We start from the raw sequence: 20,249 nt of genomic DNA, 5'->3' as shown, positions 1-20,249 counted from the left end.
TCCAAAATGCTGCAGCTAGAGTACTGACAGGGACTAGAAAGAGAGAGCATATTTCTCCCATATTGGCTTCTCTTCATTGGCTCCCTGTTAAATCTAGAATAGAATTTAAAATCCTTCTCCTCACATACAAGGTCTTGAATAATCAGGCCCCATCTTATCTCAAAGACCTCATAGTACCATATCACCCCAACAGAGCACTTCTCTCTCAGACTGCTGGCTTACTTGTGGTTCCTAGGATACTTAAGAGTAGAATGGGAGGCAGAGCCTTCAGCTTTCAGACCCCTCTTCTGTGGAACCAGCTTCCAGCTTGGATTCGGGAGACAGACACCCTCTCTATTTTTAAGATTAGGCTTAAAACTTTCCTTTATGATCAAGCTTATAGTTAGGGCTGGATCAGGTGACCCTGAACTCTCCCTTAGTTATGCTGCTATAGGCCTAGTCTGCTGGGGGGGTTCCCATAATGCACTGTTTCTTTTTATTCACCTTATTTACTTTGTTTATACTCCACTCTGCATTTAATCATTAATTGATATTAATCTCTGGCTCTCTTCCACAGTGTGTTCAGTGTTAGAGGCTGTGAAATGCTATGAAAAACAACACAACTCAGAAGCATCAGAGTTGTGTTGCTTTGTGAGCCTCCTAAAGATTTACACAGACTCACACTCATACATGCTGGTGCACTTTGTCACTGTGACACACCCTTTACTGTGAAAACATCTCTGCAGCCATTTTGTGTCTCTTGTTGCACTGAAATTGTAGCTGCACAAACACACTGACTCGTATTTTCCCTTAAACATGTTTTATTGAAGTGTAAATTTATAGCTGCAGCTGTTATGCAGCCTGATGATCCTCAGGTATGAACACAGTTCATTATTTCCTGTGTGTCAAACCTGCTGCTGCTTTTCTGCTGTGACTGAGATACAAACAAACAAACTGGTGGAAATCTTCACTGAATCCTCTGATCAGTGTTAGAGCGCCACCACCAGGAACAGCACCACACTGTGCTGTTTCTGAGAAACCACGTGATCACTGTTAGGTTTTGTTTTTGTGTTTCTGACACGATCTGGTTTAATTTGCATTGGCACACAAACCAGGAACAAAGAACAGGCTGTTCTCTCAGTCATGGCTGCAGAGACACCAAAGCTTCCTGTTCTGTAACGTTCCTGCAACCAGAAATGAGCCAGTCAGAGATTAACATCAGGAACACTTCAGCAAAGTCTCAGTGGAATAAATAAAAGTAGTTCACATTTAATCTTGTATAAAAACAGAATATTTAAGTATCGCTGTCTAAATTTAAGGTCTATAAACTAACATGTTGCATTTAAAATATAAATACAAAGATTTCATGTTCAGATTTTAAGATGTTTTATTGTTTCTGTTTCTCCTGTCCTCGGCTGACCCCTGTCCTCAGGCTGGGTTCTCTTTCTCGTGACTTCCTGCCTCTCATGTACTCTTACTTCCAATTATAATCCCAGTTTTCATAATTAAAGCTCTCATAAACCCGCCCTGCACAGTCTGAGCTTCTAAAGCTGTGATTACACTCAGCTGCAGGACTTTAATGCAGAGAAAAGCCTGAGGAAGCAAAGGAAGGACGCATAAAGGATGCATGAAGGACACATGAAGGACGCATAAAGGCAGGATTCACCGCATGAGCTGCTGTTATTGTTAGTCAGAGGGCGCCATCTAGCGGTGAGACTGTAGTACTGCTCAGTGTAAATATTTACACTGTGTTTTTTAAGCTCCTGTAAAACCTTTAAGTTTTCACTTAGTTTAATTTACACCTGCAGGTTTGCTCTTATGACAGCCAAAGGCTGGTACATTTTATATTATGGGATGTGTTTGTGTGATTTCCTGTCAGACTGTGTGGATGTGAAAGTGAAAGTAAAGCTCGGGGAAAACCAGCCGATAAACGTCGTTTAGTCCGTGACTGCAGCTCGATGAGGAAACCTGACAGCGAGGAAACAGGACAAACATGACGGACTTTTCTACCATCTACAAACTGTCTCTGATCACCTGCTTTATTCAAGGTAAGCTAATCAGGCTAATGCTTACTGTGCTGCCCCGACACAAACATACATTCATGCTGTTTGTATCATAAACCTGATATGAAGGAAGACTTTCAGCACACAGATCCTTCAGCTCTCCAGTAGCAAACAGCTCGGACTGTAACTTTAACGCTAATTAAACAGTAACGTCGGTCTGTGGTGACCCACATTCAGGCCGAATTTAACAGAAGGCTCAGACACGTCTGTAAACATGTAAATAAATATAACAGACTTGTGCAAAATTATCTTTAACACACATAACCGGAAATTAGACGGTTTTTAAACGGAGTTCTGCATGTAGGCCTGAGTGAGTGCTGCACGCCTGTGTTTCATAGCCAAAACCTTCACGTTAGTGGTTAAAACTGTGAGGATCCAGTCAGTGATACTGATAGATAACAGCTGTTCCCCAAATGAAACTGTAACACTGAAGGGTTGGAAACATTGTAACTACATCTGTGGGTCATTAAACAGAGCTGCAGTTTTACTTTAACTCGCAGGTTTATTTTCTACAGGACCTTATTAAACTTTCTGTTTTACATCATAACCTCCATAACGGCCTCATTTTAGAGTCATTTCTTCTGTGAAAGATGCCAATGGCAGTATTATTACTGGGGAAACATAATGTCTGACTGCTGTGCTGCTGTTTGCAGTCTTTACTCCTCATTAATCTCTGTTAAACTGTCCCATCTGCAGCCTGCAGCAGCAGCTGTCCGGTGTTGGAGTGCTGGTTTGTGCAGGAGAAGGCGGGTCGAGGTGGAGGTTTAACCGGAGCTACGACCCAGGAAAAGTCTCTGCTCCTCATCAGGACCGATGCAGAGAGGCAGAGTGACGAGTCCCAGCGGGAGCCGAGCGACATCAACCCCGACAGAGTCTACTTTGTTATTGGTTAGTTCAAAATGGCAGGATGTGTAACCACACCTGTACCTGTGTGCAGGTGAGAGTGGGTGTGCTCTCTGCAGTTTTACCTCCATCTGTGTGGGTCTGTGTGTGTTTTTAAAGGTAGTGTGGGGAAATGGTCTGAACACAGAATATAATCCTGCTTATTTAAATGAATGCTGTGGCTCAGTAACATTCATACTTTAGCACAGTTTATGTTTCTGCTTCTGTCTCTTATTTGGATGCATTTATTCCTGGTTGAGTCCCAGCGTGTCTCCACTGCAGATCAAAGGCAGCAGCTCTTTACCCTTTAACCTTAACGTGACCCCAGCTGTATATTTATTTGTTCTTAACTGTTTCCTACCATGAACTTTTGTGTTTATTGAAGTTATAGCTTTGATTTTATTGTAATAATACATCGTGCTACACTGTACACAGTGAGCTAACAGACCCAGAGTAGCTGCTGAAGCCCCGAGACAGATAATTAATGTCCATGATGATGATGATGATGATGATGATAGGTCAGCTAACACAGACGAGTCCTTTCTACATAAAATGATTAAAATGTAATTACATTAGAATATCGTAGACGGTCACAGATATATCAAACAGAGCGACTCTAACATGTCGTTATCTTCAGCTTCGATGGCTGCAGACAGTCGCTGAGTCATCGTTTTAATAAACTTAAGCAAAAACCGACCGATGGACAAACCTGCTGAGTCAGCATATTCAGGTGATCAGCTGACCTGGTGTTTGTGTTGCTGCAGGTAGACCTCCAGTCCAGCTCTTACCTGTTTGCTCAGTCAAATCCAGGTGGGGACTTTTTGACCAGCTGTGCAGACAAACACAGAGACAGTTTAATAAAGGAAATCCTATAAAATTAAAGGATTAAAAATAAATCAGACACTAAAATAGCTCAGCACAAAATAATAGGTATAAGCAACAATTCAAAAGGAATTCCATGTTTTTTATTTTTGCATTTTTATGGATTCAGTGAACTAAAACATTCTGTTTAAGGTTTGTTTAAATATATCTGTTTATTTGTATATGGATAAATATGTAACATGATCAGTGCTGCAGCCTAAACGAGTTCATCCTATTGATCCTGTTTGGATCCATAAAACTGAGCAACACAAACTCAGGAGTCAGTAAGGAGCACAAACTGCACAATAAACACAAAGTTTAAACAAATTATTGTTACTATTATTAATGTGGGTTAAAGTTTTAATATCTTACTTTTTTAAGTAGAAAAAGTTCTTTATTCAGGCATAAATGTGTTTGTCTCTGCGTCTCCTCCTGAACATCGAGCTGAAGTTCTCCTGCTGCATTTATAATCACATTCATCATCTGAGAGCTTCATATATGATGAGGCGTTTCCTTTGTGCCTCCTCAGACCCGGCCGGCACCCTCTGCCACCGCTCCCTCGACCCTCCCAGAGGCTCGGTGACGAAGCCCCAGTGTGAGATCAACCCCTTCCTGCCGCAGCCCTCCAGCCTGGACTGGGTCTCCCCCCTCACAGACTCGGGCCTCAGCCCCGTGTACCTGCAGGCTGAGTGGTTTTCGTCTGCGTTTCAGGGCCTGAACGATCAGCTGAGCGTCTCCACCATCACCCGCGCCCCCACAGGGTCTAAAGAGCACAGTGGTAACGAGTCCATTATCACCCGGCGCAGGCTGATCACAGATCAGTAAATGAATGGAGCAGGTTTGTTATCTCAGTCTGTTCTGACTTCCTCAGTGATCCTCAGCGTGACCAGTAAAACGGTCTCAGTGAAGGCCAGACTCGGGGAGCCTGTGCTGCTGGACTGCAGCTTCTGGGTCAACCCCTCCTCTCCGCTGTCCGGGTCCGGGTTCGCCGTCGAGTGGAGGTACCAGTTCAGAGGCCGCGGTCGGCTGGTGCTGGCTTACGACGGGAAAACAGACCGGCTCGCCGACGCGCAGGAAGAAGGAGCCACGCTGGACTTTGAGGCTGTGCATGAGACAGGAAACGCTTCCCTGATCATGCAGGAGGCCAAAGTGCGTCACTCCGGCACCTACATCTGCACGGTGTACCTGCCTCACCTGCTGGCTCAGGTGGCGCTGGACCTTGAGATCGAAGGTGAGGAAAATTATTTGCAGCATTTCTCGAGTGTCTGCTTTACTACAATAATCCGATTATAATGTTCTAAAATGAGCACTCGGCTCTGTAATAAACCTGATTTAACTCTATTAACTCTCTCCATCTTCTCCACCCAGAGCCTCCATCCCTCTCCATCCACCCCTCCCCCCTGCCCCTCGCTGTTCCAGGTCAGACTGTAATCATCCAGTGTGAAGCGTCCGGCTTCGCCCCCCTCCCCGTGGAGTTCAAGTGGGAGATTAAAGGTGCCGACGGGAAGTCCAGGCCCCTGGATTCCTTCAGCGTAACGGGCCACAGGCAGGCCTGGGACGGCACCTTCAGCCAGAGCTCCCGGCTGGAGCTTCACACCTCCAAGCTGGACCTGGGCAGAGGAGGGGAGGTCACCTGTGTGGCCGTCCACGCCGGGGGCACGAGACAGACCAGCGTGACCCTCAATGTCATCGGTAACGTGAAGGAAGCCCAGAAGACTTTTATTAATATGTGACACTCTGATATTTATTCCTAAAAACAACCTGCAGGGTCAGATTTACTGTAGCGTTAGCATGCAGGCTAACCTGAACTCTCTTTGCAGTAAAATGATCATTAATGACAGGTTAGAGTATCTGTCATAGATAAATGCAGGTCTGAGAGACACACAGGATTCCTGTATAAATCAGCTGATATGTTTTTGTGTTTATGCTTATGTAATGTGTCTTTCTTAAAGGCTGCATGCTGAAGGTTTCGTATTGAATCCACATCTTTTTTCCTTTTCAGGGTTCAGTTCTCCCTCCATCGAGGACTCCATGGCGATGGTCGGCGTGGCGCTGGTGCTCTATGGGCTCATCAAGTTTGTGTCGTGGACCTTCAGCAGCTCAGGTAGTTCTTCCTGCACAATAACCCAAAGATCATCACGTACACCCCGTAATCATTACAAGCTGCAGAGCTCCTGTTGTCTCCACCTGGATCAAATAAACCTGTTATTGGGTTAAAATAAAGGATGAAGCTTTTTTAAATTCTCTTCCTGACTTTTTGTTTTTCTCGTTATGTCTCTGTAAACAGGCTCAGATGAAGCTGATAAACAAGAAAAGGTAATTTTATGACTTACAGGAGACAAACGTCTGAGCTTCATGTTCTGCTTCCTCAGAATAAAACGTTTCTTCTGCTCCACAGAAGGAGAAGTGAAGCTGGAAGAAGGACGGCGGCCAGCAGTGACGTTGATCCGTTAAACCTGCTGGTTCTGATGATTTTGACGGGACTTCAGGAGAAGCTTCGATCCTGTTTATGGAATCATTTCTTTTTTCCTGCAGTTTTGGTGCATCTGTGTGTTTTAGACCAGAGAAAAGTTTATATCATATTTCAGCTTCAGCTTTTTGATCTTTGGGAGGGAAACTGACAGAAACTCAGCATAAACATGTGTTAATAATTCTTTAATAATCGTTCTGTGTAGATCTGCATGATTTTGCCTCCTCTGTACGTCACAAACACTGGAAAGAACAAACAGGACGTTTTCATGGATGTGTTGAAACATCAGCTTCAGTTTAAAGGTTAAAGCTTCTGTTTGATGCTCCGTCTAAAAAGCAGATAACGAACCATCTTTGGGGCCTGATGTCAGTCTGTGATCGAAATGATGTTTTTAATGAAGTTAAAGTAACGACAGACTGAACTGTATCAGCAGGTCTCATTTTTTTGCCCTTTTTGTAAATATGGAGACTGTGTTTCTATTTTCATATTTTTCGATATGTGTGTGTTTGTTGCGTGTTTGAAAGGTGCTCCAACAGTCTGTGCTAATAAAATAATGAAACCTGCAGAAATGATTTAAACTCAGCCTCTGATTTAAACAGACTGAATTTTAAATTAAATAAAAACTTCTCTTTAAAACTCCAGCCAAACGAGTCTCATCTCCAACACTCTGGAGTTAGACATGCTATAAACATCCACTCACCGGTCACTTCATTAGGTACACCTTTGTTTCAGGTTCAACAAGCTGCTGGAAGCGTTCCTCAGATTTTGGTCCACACTGACATGATAACATCACAGCTGCTGTGGATTTGTTGGCTGCACATTGATGATGTAACTCCTGTTCCATCACATCCCAAAGGTGCTCTGTTAGGGTGAGATCTGGTGACTGACGAGGTCATTTGAGTACTGAGAACTCAGTGTCATGTTCAACAAACCACTTTGAGATGATCTGAGCTCTGTGACAGGGTGTGCTAACCTCTTGGAAGAAGGTGGCACACTGTGGTCATACAGGGATGGACGTGGTCAGCAGCAACACTCAGGTAGGCTGTGGTGTTTAAGTGATGCTCAGTCGTTACTAAAGAACCAAAAGTGTCCCAGTGAATGTACACCAGCAGCCTGAACTGTTGATACAAGACAGGAGGAACCTATGATTTCATGTTTACATCAGCTGAGCGTGACAGCAGAAATAAAGTCTCATTAGATCAGTCAGCGTTTTTCCAGTTTCCTTTTGTTCCTTTTTGGTGGGTCTGTGTGAACTCTGTGTGGTTTTCTGCTGCTGTAGACCGTCTGCTTCAAGGTTCAGTGTGCTGTGTGTTTAGATGTGTTTTTCAGCACACTGGTTATAACAAGTGGTTATTTTAGTTATTGCTTCCTTTCTCCTCTGGCATCAACAAGTCATGCTCTCCCACGGAGCTGCTGCTCACTGCATGGTTTCTCTTTGCAGACTGCTCTCTGTAAACTCTAGAGATGGATGTGTGGGAAAATCCCAGCAGGTCAGCAGTTTGTGAAACACTCAGAGCAGCCCACCAGTCACCAGCCAGTTCAGAGTCACCTAAACCTTCATTCCCCATCCTGATGCTCAGTTTGAACTTCAGCACCAAATGATGGGAAATGTTAATGATGGAAGAAGCTTTATTGTCATTGTACAAGAAATACAATGAAACTTGTGTGGTAACTTCCTTTAATCAGCAGCAGTGCAATATAAATACATATATACAATATAAATAGGATATAAATAGCTAGAATACAGTTAAGAATGAGATGATATACACGGCTATGTACACAGTGCAAACCAGATAAAACCATATTGATTGATGATTTACAAGTAATTGTAAAAAAGTTGTATAATAATTATAATAATATCATTAAATTACATCAACGGTACGCGTCAGTAGCTGTCCAATAGAAATTAGTATTGCTCATCGTCACGGATCTGTCGTCCAATCAGAGGCGTCGATGTTGAACGGAGTTTAGCGGGTACATTTTCGATCTGGGTTCGGCAGCACAGCTAAGTGGACGGTTGTTGTTTTGGTGAAGAAGGTCCAGTTTGAGTCAAACGCGCAACATTGGCGGTTATCCCGGGTTTGTGTAGCCGGGTCCTGGGGCGCTGAGAGCGGAACTCGACCTTTTTTCAAACGCGCTATTTTTTTACTTAGAAAAGTCAGAATGCTAACTAGCCTCCAAAGCTAACGGCGGCTAACTCCAGAGTGCTGTGATGACCTGCGGCGGTGCAGCGTTTTCCTGTTCTGTTGTCGCTTCAAACAGCTCGTAAACAGCAGGTCGGTGAGTACGATGGTCTCAGATTATTACAGTGTGTGTGAAGCTGCCTTCATTAAGCTTCCGTCTGAGTTTTACGTCTGTAATTTGTGTTTTTGTCATCGTGGTCAGTTTCACTTTCATGTGTTTGGAAGCTGCTGCTCCCTGTTTGTGTTCCTCTCCTCAGCCCGCACGTATCCAAAGCACAGCGCTGATTAAACGGCCTCTGTACCCCAGAGTGAAGCATCACACTCACAAACACGTTGTGTTTCTGTGTGTTAGTGTGTCCTGTGTGGACACAGGAGGCTGCTCTCCAATTACTGCTGCCCACTTTGACATTTAATTGGCAGAACGGTGGAAATGAAAGTCACAGGTGAACACGGTCTCAGGTGAAGTGTTTCAGTGACCTGTAAAACATCTGGCGTACTTTCTTTAAAGGCAGCAGATCTGCTGAATATGATGAAGATCCTCCTGGTTACAGTTTACTTTTATCACCTACAGTCTGTGTGTCAGTTACAGCTGTCCGTAGCTGTTTATAGTATTCAGCTGACATGAATCAAAGGTCCACAGAAGGTATTTTAGCCGGTCACTGCTGATGTCCATCAGCCAGCATGAGGCTTTAAGTGACCACAGCCCTGTTTCAGGAAGCTGTTTGCTCAGATTAAACTGAGAGATGAGGGACGCTCAGTCACAGTTGGCATAAACACTGTGGTGATAACAGACTGAACCTAACCAGAGGTCAGCATTATGAAGCATGATTTGGGGCTTACTGTGGCGACTTCAGGGTGGATTTTAAGGGCTACAAAGGTACTTCATCTATTCCAGGTAACTGTGCTGCTCCAGAGCTTATGTTAAAGATAGCTGTAGAAACCCAGCACCTACTGACCAATCAGATCTCTGAACAATTGTCACCGTATTTGGGAGAACCCTCAGACCTCAGTGTGTGGACCGTAGGACGTTCTTGTGTTTCTCTGATGAGCATCAGTTAAGAAAAATTGATTTTCTTCTTCTCTGGTTGTTTCAAGCAATTTTCAAATTACTTTATTGTTTTATGAGCCTAAATATGTTCCTCCTAAAACTGGAGGAGCTGTATGAGCTTGTATGAAATGTGCCTGTAGTCTAAGCCTACCTTTGACTTCACCCCACAGGTGCAGCTTAAGAATAAAAACAGTCTCACAAACATCTACACAACACAGCCTGTTTGTTTTACTTACTACTCACACATCAGATCCTTCTGCCTGCTTTAAGTAAACTTCATTAATATTGTAGGACTTTCCCACACATTCATGCAGCACTTTTAATACTTTTCCTCTGACACAAACACACACACACACACACACCAGTAATCTATCAGCAGCTGTGTTGCTTTCAGCCTGTATTGTGTGTTCCTCTTTGTATTGTTCTAACACTGGAGTTTGTAGAGTCAGTCCCTCTGCTGTCAGTAGACCTGTCCATGTTGCTGATTGGTCAGATCCTCCAGTGCAGCCCCTCCACGTGAATGTCCTCATAGTTAAATTACTCAAACCTGGGTTTGTTGGTCTTGGTTTGTAGGCAGGAGGTTTGTCCACCATGGTCAGAGGTTATCACTTGCTTTCATTGTGAAAATATAAATATCGGACAGATCCTGAAAATGTTACTGGTCTTATACTTGTGTGACTTCCTGTTCTGATCTCGTTCTTCCTGTTTGTGTTTCAGAAAGCAGAAACAGCCCGAGTTTTAGATGGCGGTGGCTCCCGCCTCGATGGCAGATAAAATCATTGTCCTTGATGAGGATGATGAAGAAGAGAGTCCTCAGGCCTCTTTCTCTGTCTCCAAATCAACCCCAAAGCATCAAGCCAAAAATGTCTCACCACTCAAAGCTCAGCAGCCGGTGCCCACCCACATCACCCAGTCCCCCTTCGCCACAGCGAAGAAGACCAGCCAGGTTCTTCAGGCTGAGAATCAGAAGCTGTTCACTGAGGTGAGCTTTCATTCAACTGGCTGTATTATGATGTTCCAGAGGTGGATGTTCATGTTAAACATGACCAGAGTTTAAAATCCTGAGGTTTATGCACAAGTACTCCCCGTGTGTCAGACTGCTGTCTAAGCTCAGTTTGTTGGTATGCTGGGCCATGGACTAAAAATCACTCTATAACACTAAAATACTGCAGAGGTGTATTTGTGTGAACGATACATTGAAACCAGTTTAGATCTGGAAGAATTAAAGTCTCCTGTTGTGGTTTCCTTGCTCACTTTTTCTTCTTGTTCCTTCCTTGTCCATCACACTTCCTATTTTGTCTCATCCTGTTTTCCTGTTTTATTTCCTCCAGTTTGTGGAGCACTGCACACCTCTCACAGAGGACTGTCCCGAGGTCTTGACCTTCCTCCAAACCAAGCACTCCAAGGCCTGCCCGGTCTTCCTGTCATCGGTGGAGTTCAGAAATACTTTGGGACGATGTTTGACTCGCGCTCAGGCCAACCGCTCTAAAACATTCGTCTACATCAACGAGCTGTGCACTGTGCTCAGGCAGTATGCCGTCAAGAGGAGGCAAGACCTCTCCAAGGTTGAGCCTGGGCCTTCTACCTCAACATCGAGCAATGCTCCATCTACCTCCATTACACTCAGAAGTAAAACCAAGAGTAAAGGGAGGCTGGACGAGGAGGAAGGTGTGCAGGCGGCAGAAGAAGAAGAGCAACCTTCCACCTCCGGACTGCAGGAGGACAGAGAGGCGGATCAAGAAGAGGAGAGAAAAGCTAAACGGGCTTCCAGGAAGCAGGTTAGGGTGGAGTAGGTGTGGCTGAGCAGTTTTATTTGTATAGCACAGTTTGCTTCAGTGTTTGTGGACTTTTCACTGAAGTCACACTGAGAGGGGAAAGAGAGGCAGTCATTAAATATAGACTAATGATGACATGGAGTATCTCTCCTTTTTTATTTTTCTGATAAAATCTGGATCAGGAGCTTCTGAAATCCCCCCCCATGTCTGTCCTGTTTGTTCCTCTCAGATAGCGTACCTGGAGAACCTGCTGAAGGTGTACAACGATGAGATCTGCCGTCTGCAGCAGGCTGAGCTGAGTCTCGATGACCTCGAAGCTGAGGACTCGTTATACATCCAGGAGCACAAACTCAAACGCAAGGTCAGTGTGGCAGCTTCCACTGGTGGCAGTTACACATTAAAGCTGTAAACAGTAATCATCTACAACATGCCGCGTGACAGCTACTCACACCTGCCTCACCTGGCCTCCTCCTCCTCCTTTTCCAGATGATGAAGATTTATGAAAAGCTGTGTGAACTAAAGGGCTGCAGCACTCTAACAGGCCGAGCCATCGAGCAGAGAATCCCCTACAAAGCCACTCGTTACCCTGAGATCAACAGGAGGGTGAGTGGCCTGTGGTTGGTTTTATAAGTTTTCCAGAGAACACAGAGCCAGGCTGTTCTTTTCTTTAGTGAACCCAGAAAGTCAGAAATAACGAGTATCACGAGAGGTTCTCAGCTTTGTCTGTTAGCTCAGGTTTTCTGCTTCAGTCTCTGTGCTCACAGGAATGGATGTTTAATTAAAAATACATTAACAGCAAAGTTAATGCAGTAGAGCTGCAGAATCAGTGAAAACAGTTCATGTACAAAAAAAGAACCTCCATTCATCACAGTGTAACAGAGTCTGTGATGTTGGTGAAAGATGTTCAGCTCTCCTCGTGTAGCAGCCCATCTCCTGATATCTCCTCCACACTCCACACTGTGCTGAGAGATAAATAAACCCTCTGCTGGCGCCGCCTACGAGCTGTGACATCAGCAAACAGCAACACTGGTCAGGAGGGACGAGGAGAGAGCGGCGGTCTGTCTTTTTACCTCTGGTGTCACCTTCATCTGCAGCAAAGGAGTCGATAAGATAAACTTTAATGATCCCACCTCGGAGAAATTTACACATTACAGCAGCTCAGGTACAGATGAGGATGAAATAAAATAGAACAAAATAGAAAACACTATACAAATAAAAAGTATATCATTACACATATACATCAAAACACTACATAGAGGTATCAAAACACTATATACATTTGTAGCCAGTAATTTGCAGTTTGTACACAGTATGCATTATGAGTGGGAGTGTAGATAAATAAGATGTATATGTACCATATGTGAAGGTACACTGTGTGCATAAATGATGGCAGTAAAGTGTCCAAGTGACTCATGACATCATGATGTGTTGCACAGTCTGTTGGGATGATTGAGCTGTGAAAGCGCTCCTTCCTGCAGGGAGGACGTTTGAAGTGGACTCATGGTGGTGTGTCCTCCCTGACTTACAGTAATAACCATTCATGTAGAGGTCAGGTTAGCTGTGGATGGGTGAGTGTGTCCAAACCTGTGACTGGTACTTTAAGTCTGTCTGACTTTGTGTTGTACTGTGATGATCGAGTGTTTCTCAAATTTTTTGGCAGGTATTTATTTTACTGCCTGTTGTGCTCAGTTTATTTCAAGCTGCACTTTAAAGCATTTAAACCTGTAGCTCAGGTCTGACTCTGTCCTGTAGCTTAATGTGATTCACTTTAGTTTGAGGTCAGATTTACTGACTGAATGTTCTCGGTAGTAAATATGCTGCAGATCATCCTGACCCACACTCAGCCAGCTCTCACAGTTTGATTCTTGAATGAAAGCTGCTCTCAGCTCAGCCATCAGTGAATGCAGTGGGACGTCCCAGCAAGTCGCTCTTTATGCAACCAGTTAGAATACATATCATAAACCTGACACACCTGAGAGCAGGTAGAGACAGGAAACAGGTGGAGCTGCAACGATTCATTGACTACCAAAATTAGTCGACATGGAGTTTTAATGTTGAAGCGTCATATTTTACATCCACTTCAGGAACCAGTGCCTCACAATGTAAAGTGACTGTTATGATTTGGGGCTATTTAAATAAAACTGAACTGCGTCCTCGTGTTTGTCGCTCCTCTCAGATCGAGCGCTTCATCAACAGTCCCGAGGTACGGAGCAACCCTCCCGATTACCAGGACGTCCTCCAGCAGGTTTTGCGTGCCAACGAGCGCCACAGCCTGTACCTGCCCAAGAAACAGCTGAACCAGATCGCCCAGGAGGCCTTCAGAGAGACGGGGAGCCGCATTCAGGAGCGACGTCACCTCGACCTGGTCTACAACTTTGGCTCCCACCTCACCGACGCCTATAAGCCCGGTGAGCTGAGAAACGCTGCTGGCTCGGCTTCACTGTGTGAACATTTATAGCTACTTTAAAAGGTCTTATTTGTTTATAATTGCTGCAGTTAGAAAAATGTGGAAGAAATTAAAAGAATCCCAGCTTTCATTTGCTGTTCCCGACTTTCTGGGAAAATCATAAAAAATGACAAAGGAAACGTTCATTTTCTTTTAAATGAATTTCAGACTGTTAGTAATTTTTTTAATGATAAAAACTGTTCTGAGACATAAAGTAAGGAAAAGATTTTGATGCTTTGCTGTTTAAAAACATAATTTATGCTTTTTTATCTCTCCAACCATCCTCTGATAAGTGTTAGAAGGGTCAGAGAAGCTTCTTTCTGTATCCACGTCTAACAGAAAATATCTGGCATCTCATCTTTAGCCACAGACCCGGCGCTGTCAGACCAATCGCTGCTGAGGAAACTGCGGTCGAACCGAGAAGTCGCTCTGACCCGCCTGGAGGAGGTCATCACGAAGTACGCTGTGAAACAGGAGGACACGGAGGAGCAGGAGAGGAGCAGGCGCTCACAGAAAGATGGAAAGAACAAAGAGGTAAAGGAGGAGCTTCATCTCAGCCTTCTGGGTTCATGTCATAGGGTGAGAGGCAGGGTACACAGCCTGCTGCAGGGCTAACACAGAGAGACAGACAACCATTCACACCTCTGGGCGATTTAGAGTGACCAGTTAACCTAACCCCAGTAACTGCATGTCTTTGGACTGTGGGAGGAAACCCACGCAGACACGGGGAGAACATGCAAACCCCACACAGCGAGGCCCGGGCCGAGGTGGAATCAAACTCAGTCTCTGTGGGCTCTGATTGGCTGGGGCTGTCTGCAGGGGAGGGGATTCTGCGGTGAGATCTGGGACTTGGTTCCATCAGAACCAGGACTCGTAACCTGCTCGTCTTCTTCGTCTTTCAGGCTTACTGAGCACCAGTGCTGACCCTGTGCTGCCCCCAGCTTCAGATGGGTGTAATGAGCCACAGCGAAACATTTATGAACCTGTGATTTAGTCTTTAAAGCAGGGAGGAGAAAAACAAGAAGAAGAAGCTGGAATGCATTATTAACATGTGATCTCTCATATATGAATCTGAAACGATGGGACCGTAAAGATTTGTTTTTATTGGCTTTAAGTCCTGTTTGATTTCATGTGCTGCATTTCCAGGGCCGCGGGTCTGAAAAAGAAGCTGAAGCGGTGAATGGAGTGTCTGAGGCGGAAGACGATGAAAATGAAGACGACGAATCGTCAGACCCGGACATAGAGGAAGAGATCCAGGCCAGCACTCAGCAGGATGGACCAGGTTAGTCTGCAGGTCTTAATCCAGTTTTAGAGGTAAAACTAAAAGTCCTGTTAGTCCTACAACTCAGCAGCATCTTTAAATGGTTACTTTAAAGGATTATATAAATGTATTTAATTGATCACAGGACATAAAACCTAATTTAGTTTAGTCTGAGATGACAGGACAGTCAGGGCTGCAAAGCATGATGGGAACTAAAACCTACAACAGCGTCGTTAACCAGGCAGTCACGCACCTGTTGGTAAAATGTAGAAAATGAGCAGCTGTACATCATATCCGCTCACCTGGAGGGTGTGTAACCTGCACAGGTGTGTGTGGACCTGCTGCTGAGGTTAGACACACTAATCTGATGTTGAGTTCATGCAAACTCAGGGTTCAGCGGTTGATCGCCCGGCGCTGATAAACTGCGATTAGCAGCGAGCGCTCATCCTGCTCTCCACCCCGTCACTGATACCAGCCCAGGTCGCTGCACTACAGCATTATTTCACAGCACGGCCAGTTTCATTCACAATGTGCGAACACGATCTCACAGCTGTCCCGTTCATGCTTGATTTTCTGGTCAAATTGTGACCAGCCTGAAACTGAGGGGGAAGAAGAAGAAAACGGGAGCTGAACGGACGATTTTAAACCTAAAATCCAGCAGCTTCTTCTTGTTTCTGCGTAGACTCACAATAACAACACACTGATGTTTATTAACCATAGCTGCAGGTAAACATGCATTTTATTTTCAGAGCATCGTAACACAGACAAGAGGGATCCAGACTCTGTCATCAAGTCACATGGTCCAATCAGATTCAGGTGCCTTCATGACCTGTAGGACTGACCATTATCACAGAATATTACATTCATATTATCCAACTGCGGCTAGAACCCAGAAACAGAAACGTTATAACTGTAATCTGATTATTGAAGAGAATGATTGTGAACAGTGGTTCATAAATGCTCACAGTAATTGTAACAATGTTTCAGATTTGGATCTTTTAAGGTTATTTTCTTACCTTTAAATGAGTCGATTTATTCTCATCTTCAACACGGACTAAATTAGAAAATAACTACCAGTAAAAAACAAAGTGTCTGAAAATGTTTCTGATTTTTCTCCAGATTGAGGTTTTAAAACCCTAAAAAAACGTTTTCTGACTTCTGCTGTTTCACTTCATGATTATTTGTCTCATATCGTCTCAGTGATAAACAGAGTCTGCAGCTTCAAACATATTTGGGAACACTCTTTATGTTTGTGCCTCTGTGTTTATATTTTATTTATCTTTGAGGAAACACTTCAGATTTCTCATCAGTAAAATCCTGATATGTTTGAACCACAGACCTGTTTCTCAGAGGATGAACAAACGCTTTTAAACTTCTTCATGTCGGTCAGTTTGTTTGAAGATCTGTGGAGATGTTGATGATGATGATGATGTTGATGATGTTGATGATGGTAATGATGATGATGATGATGATGATGATGATGATGCACAGTGACCACAGTATGTGTTATACAAATCAGAACAGTTTGGGATTGAAGCAGACACCAGAGATCAAAACTGTCTGTTTGCTACCTGGACCTGAACTTTTAAAGATGGAGGTGGGAAGAAAATACTTACTTGCAATTATTTTTTTTTCTTTTTGTAGATGAAGATGATGATGAAGATGAAGATGATGACGTTAACGAGGTGGAAGAAGCGAGCGAGGGCGCCAACAAGGAGGATCTGAACGATGATCAGAGAGTTTCTGCAGGCGAAGACGGAAGCTTGAAAGACGGAGAAGACGAGCAGGTTACGAGTCCTGCTTCTGACGAAACCAAGTCCCAGATCTCACCGCAGTCTGACATCCCCTCCCCTGCAGACAGCCCCAGCCAATCAGAGCCCACGGAGACTGACGACCAGAGGCCGCTGTCGAATGGTGACCACGGGAGTTTACAGGAACCTGCAGATTCCTCCAATCATGACTCGGTCATGCTCTTAAACACCAACCAAGCCAATACAGACCTCACAACAGCCAACGGGAAACTGTCACCTTCATCGCCACATGAAGCTGTGGAAAATAACACGCAGACGACCAATGGGACGTCACCGCCGCCCAGCCCCAGAACCACGAGGAGTCAGAAGAGGAAGAGGGAGGAAATTAAATCAGGGAGCTCCCAGAGCAGAAGGAACACGATCATCCACGACAGGTGAGAGGTTAGAAAATATGTTTGAGACAATGTGGCGACAGTTTAATAACACAAACCATAAATTATTTGTCAAAGTCGGCACGAATCTGTTTGCTGCTCTTTAGGTTTGTAGGTTTCATTGTTGGATCTGAAATACTGAAGAGTTACTGAAGCAGGTGTTACAATGTCCTGTAAACACGGTTAGAGAGGAGACCTGCTTCTCTGTGTGGAGTTAACTTTGGCTTAACTCCAACACAGAGGAGGAAAAGTTGACTAGTCTGTAATTAAATTACCTGGTGGGGGGGAATCAGGTGTAACTAAACTTCCATGTTGGTGATTTGGACCTCAGAATAATGTGTGCAGTATGTGGAGCTGTTAATGCTCTGGAGTGATGAACCACACAGGAGCAGCAGGTCTGAATCCTTCCTGAATGAACTGAGTCGGTCTCAAACCGAGAGCCCCGCCTCCCCGCGGAGGAAAACCAGTTCATCAGGCAGACGCCACAGCAGCTCATCTGTCCTCCACACTCTTCCTCACTGAACTCTTATTTTCACATTAAATCTGCCTCAGAGTTACTGCAACAAAACAACTTTAAAAATAAGGAAAACACGTTTTCTGTCTGATTCTCCTTCAGGTGTTCTCATGTTCTCTAAATAAGGAACCCTTAATCAGTCACTGCTGTCTCGTCTGATACTGAGAGTCTGCAGCAGTGACCTGTGTGACTTTAAACCTCACTGAAACTCTCTCTGGTTCGTCCTCAGTGAGGTGGACATCCCTCTGGATATGGGCGTTGTTAGCTGCAACTCTCCAGAATCCGCCCGAGCAGACACGCCAACGCAGGACGTGGTCAGCAGCTCGCAGTCGACGCCGCCGCCCAAGAAAAACAAGGTGGGCCAATAGAGTCGCAGCAGAGGAGCTGAATCAGAGTCGGGATAGAAATGATTTTACTGCCAGGACAGATCGTAGCAGATCGTAACAGAAACGTTAACTCCGGAGGTTTTCCTCCTGTGGACACTTTACTGTTAACCTTTGACCTGCTACAGTCTCATTTCTTTACTTCACACTTTTCTAAGCCTGTTTGTGTGTTTTCAGGTCAACGTGGCGACACAGTGCGACCCCGACGAGATCATCGTCCTGTCGGACTCAGAATGACCTTTGACCTCTGAACTCTCTTCAAGTCTTCATCTGCTCCATTTGGCCGACTTCCTCTTTTTTTCTTCCGTCTCGATTTGGAAGCAGAAGCTGAATTTATTTCTTCCAGTTCAGGACCGTGAACTCGAACAGGAAGCGGAGCCGCTCACAGGTTTGGAGTTCGAGGCTCTGCCCATCAAACGCCACGATAACGTTTTTGTAACGGACTGAAACGTTCTTTATTCAGCATGTGAAGCAGGAGGCTCGGACCCCTGCTGTGCACCACAGAATAAAGTTTTCATTGAATCCAAGCAGGAAACGCCGACCTCGGCTGCTTTCTCACTCTTTGGGTACAGAAACTCACCGCCGACGCTTCCTGTCTGCAGAGATACAAGTTTTTTTATTGTCTGAGGCTGAAAACAGGATGATGACATCATCACCGGGAGGATTTTTACTGATTTGTAGTTGGTGTGTTTTGGGGAACAATCAGTGCCTGATAAAAACGAACTGAGCGGTCGGGCGATGATGGCCCTCTGACCAGTTTGTTTACATTTTTATATTTTAGATCTTTTTCTTAAAGGGGGGGGGGGTCTGTGTGAAAGTCATTTTCAGTTGCTGATGGTATTCATATGAGTGAGCGGTGCAGTGCTTTCAGCTGCACAGACAACAGGAAAACAGTTACTCTTTCCTTCATGATTTCAAACTGATTTCTCTTTAAAATAAAGTCACTGACTTCCTGTTGCAGCTGCAGCCTCACCTGGAAGCTTCCACACACAAACACAGAGGCTGAAAGTGTCTCACAATCTGCACAAAAACACCCAAAATAACACACACGGCTCCTGCGTACTCCTGTTGCTCTCAAATATTTCACTCTCAAAGCAGGAAAAGGAAACGCGTGACTCTCAGTAATAATAATTCTGTTTGGTTCAAGTGTCCCAACAAAGACTAAAGATAGTCACACTCAGTTACTTCCAAGATGGCGCCACGAATGGATGCCCTGGTACTTCGGTGCGCTCTGTTTTGTTTGTTTTTGTGCGTTATTTCTGTGTCTGGACACTCTTCTGGGTATTCTTACACCAGAGAAGAGCTTTTCAACATTAGGTCCACAACACCTTCGGATTTATTTCCTGTTTTTGTCGCATCTGCGGCGGATTTATTACACACTCTGGCCCAGAAAGTGAGACGCCGAAAGAGAGGGAAGCGCGCTGGCGTCCTTGTGAGGCTAAGGAGACGTGGATTACGCACAGCCTTACCTGGGATTTTCCTCTCCAACGTGCGTTCACTTAGGAACAAAATGGACGAACTGACACTGATGAGGAGCATGAATAGAGACTTTTCCATATCCTGTGTGTTATGCTTCACGGAGTCATGGCTGTGTGAGGAGATACCGGACTGCGCGCTCCAGTTGGAGGGATTTCATCTCCTCCGCGCAGACCGGCAAGCTGCGCTTTCCGGCAAGGCTACAGGTGGAGGAGTCTGCTTCTACATAAACAGTGGCTGGTGTACGGATGTGACAGAGATTGCTAAGCACTGCTCTCCCTCACTGGAATATCTTTTCATTCACTGTAAACCGTTCTACTCTCCGCGGGAGTTCGCTTCATTCATACTGGCTGCTGTTTACATCCCGCCGGACGCGGACGTGCACGAGGCCCAGTGCGCGCTCACAGAGCAGATTCTGTGCATGGAGCGGACATACCCGGACTCTCTTATCATCGTACTTGGGGACTTTAATAAAGCCAGCCTGAGACAGGAACTTCCCAAATATAAACAATATATCACATGTCCGACCAGAGAGGAGAAGACATTAGACCACTGCTACAGCACGATAAGCGGGGCTTATCACGCAGTGCCCCGCGCTGCACTCGGCCTCTCTGACCACGACATGATCCACCTGATCCCCGCGTACAGACAGAGGCTGAAGCTCTCAAAACCTGTGGTGAGGACAACAAAGCAGTGGACCCGTGAGGCTGTGGAGGAGCTCCGCAC

The 20,249-nt window shown here is 44.9% G+C and overlaps 2 protein-coding genes across 4 annotated transcripts; both read left to right on the top strand.

The window, feature by feature from the left end:
- The first annotated feature begins 1,566 nt into the window (after positions 1–1,566).
- tapbp.1 (TAP binding protein (tapasin), tandem duplicate 1) lies at positions 1,567–6,827 on the top strand. Of its 2 annotated transcripts, XM_030740278.1 has the most exons (9): positions 1,567–1,689; positions 1,859–2,027; positions 2,739–2,930; positions 4,315–4,563; positions 4,657–5,016; positions 5,154–5,477; positions 5,788–5,889; positions 6,073–6,101; positions 6,184–6,827. In XM_030740278.1, exons 2-9 carry the CDS (start codon positions 1,973–1,975, stop codon positions 6,193–6,195), a joined length of 1,323 nt encoding a protein of 440 aa, XP_030596138.1. In that variant the 5' UTR covers positions 1,567–1,689; positions 1,859–1,972; the 3' UTR covers positions 6,196–6,827. The 2 variants fall into 2 exon arrangements, with proteins under 2 accessions (XP_030596138.1, XP_030596139.1); XM_030740279.1 differs by lacking the exon at positions 1,567–1,689 and having other exon boundaries at positions 1,782–2,027.
- Positions 6,828–8,216: 1,389 nt separating this feature from the next.
- daxx (death-domain associated protein) lies at positions 8,217–18,582 on the top strand. 2 transcript variants are annotated; one of them, XM_030741595.1, is made up of 11 exons: positions 8,217–8,531; positions 10,204–10,468; positions 10,818–11,264; positions 11,491–11,622; positions 11,748–11,864; positions 13,438–13,669; positions 14,072–14,241; positions 14,854–14,989; positions 16,613–17,153; positions 17,894–18,020; positions 18,225–18,582. In XM_030741595.1, exons 2-11 carry the CDS (start codon positions 10,229–10,231, stop codon positions 18,282–18,284), a joined length of 2,202 nt encoding a protein of 733 aa, XP_030597455.1. In that variant the 5' UTR covers positions 8,217–8,531; positions 10,204–10,228; the 3' UTR covers positions 18,285–18,582. The 2 variants fall into 2 exon arrangements, with proteins under 2 accessions (XP_030597455.1, XP_030597454.1); XM_030741594.1 differs by having other exon boundaries at positions 8,217–8,535.
- The last annotated feature ends 1,667 nt before the right edge of the window (positions 18,583–20,249 follow it).

Source organism: Archocentrus centrarchus, chromosome 11 (assembly GCF_007364275.1).
Source record: "Archocentrus centrarchus isolate MPI-CPG fArcCen1 chromosome 11, fArcCen1, whole genome shotgun sequence".
NCBI lineage: Eukaryota > Metazoa > Chordata > Actinopteri > Cichliformes > Cichlidae > Archocentrus > Archocentrus centrarchus.
The sequence above is the reverse complement of the archived record's forward strand: the minus strand, read 5'-3'. Positions and strand labels throughout refer to the sequence as shown.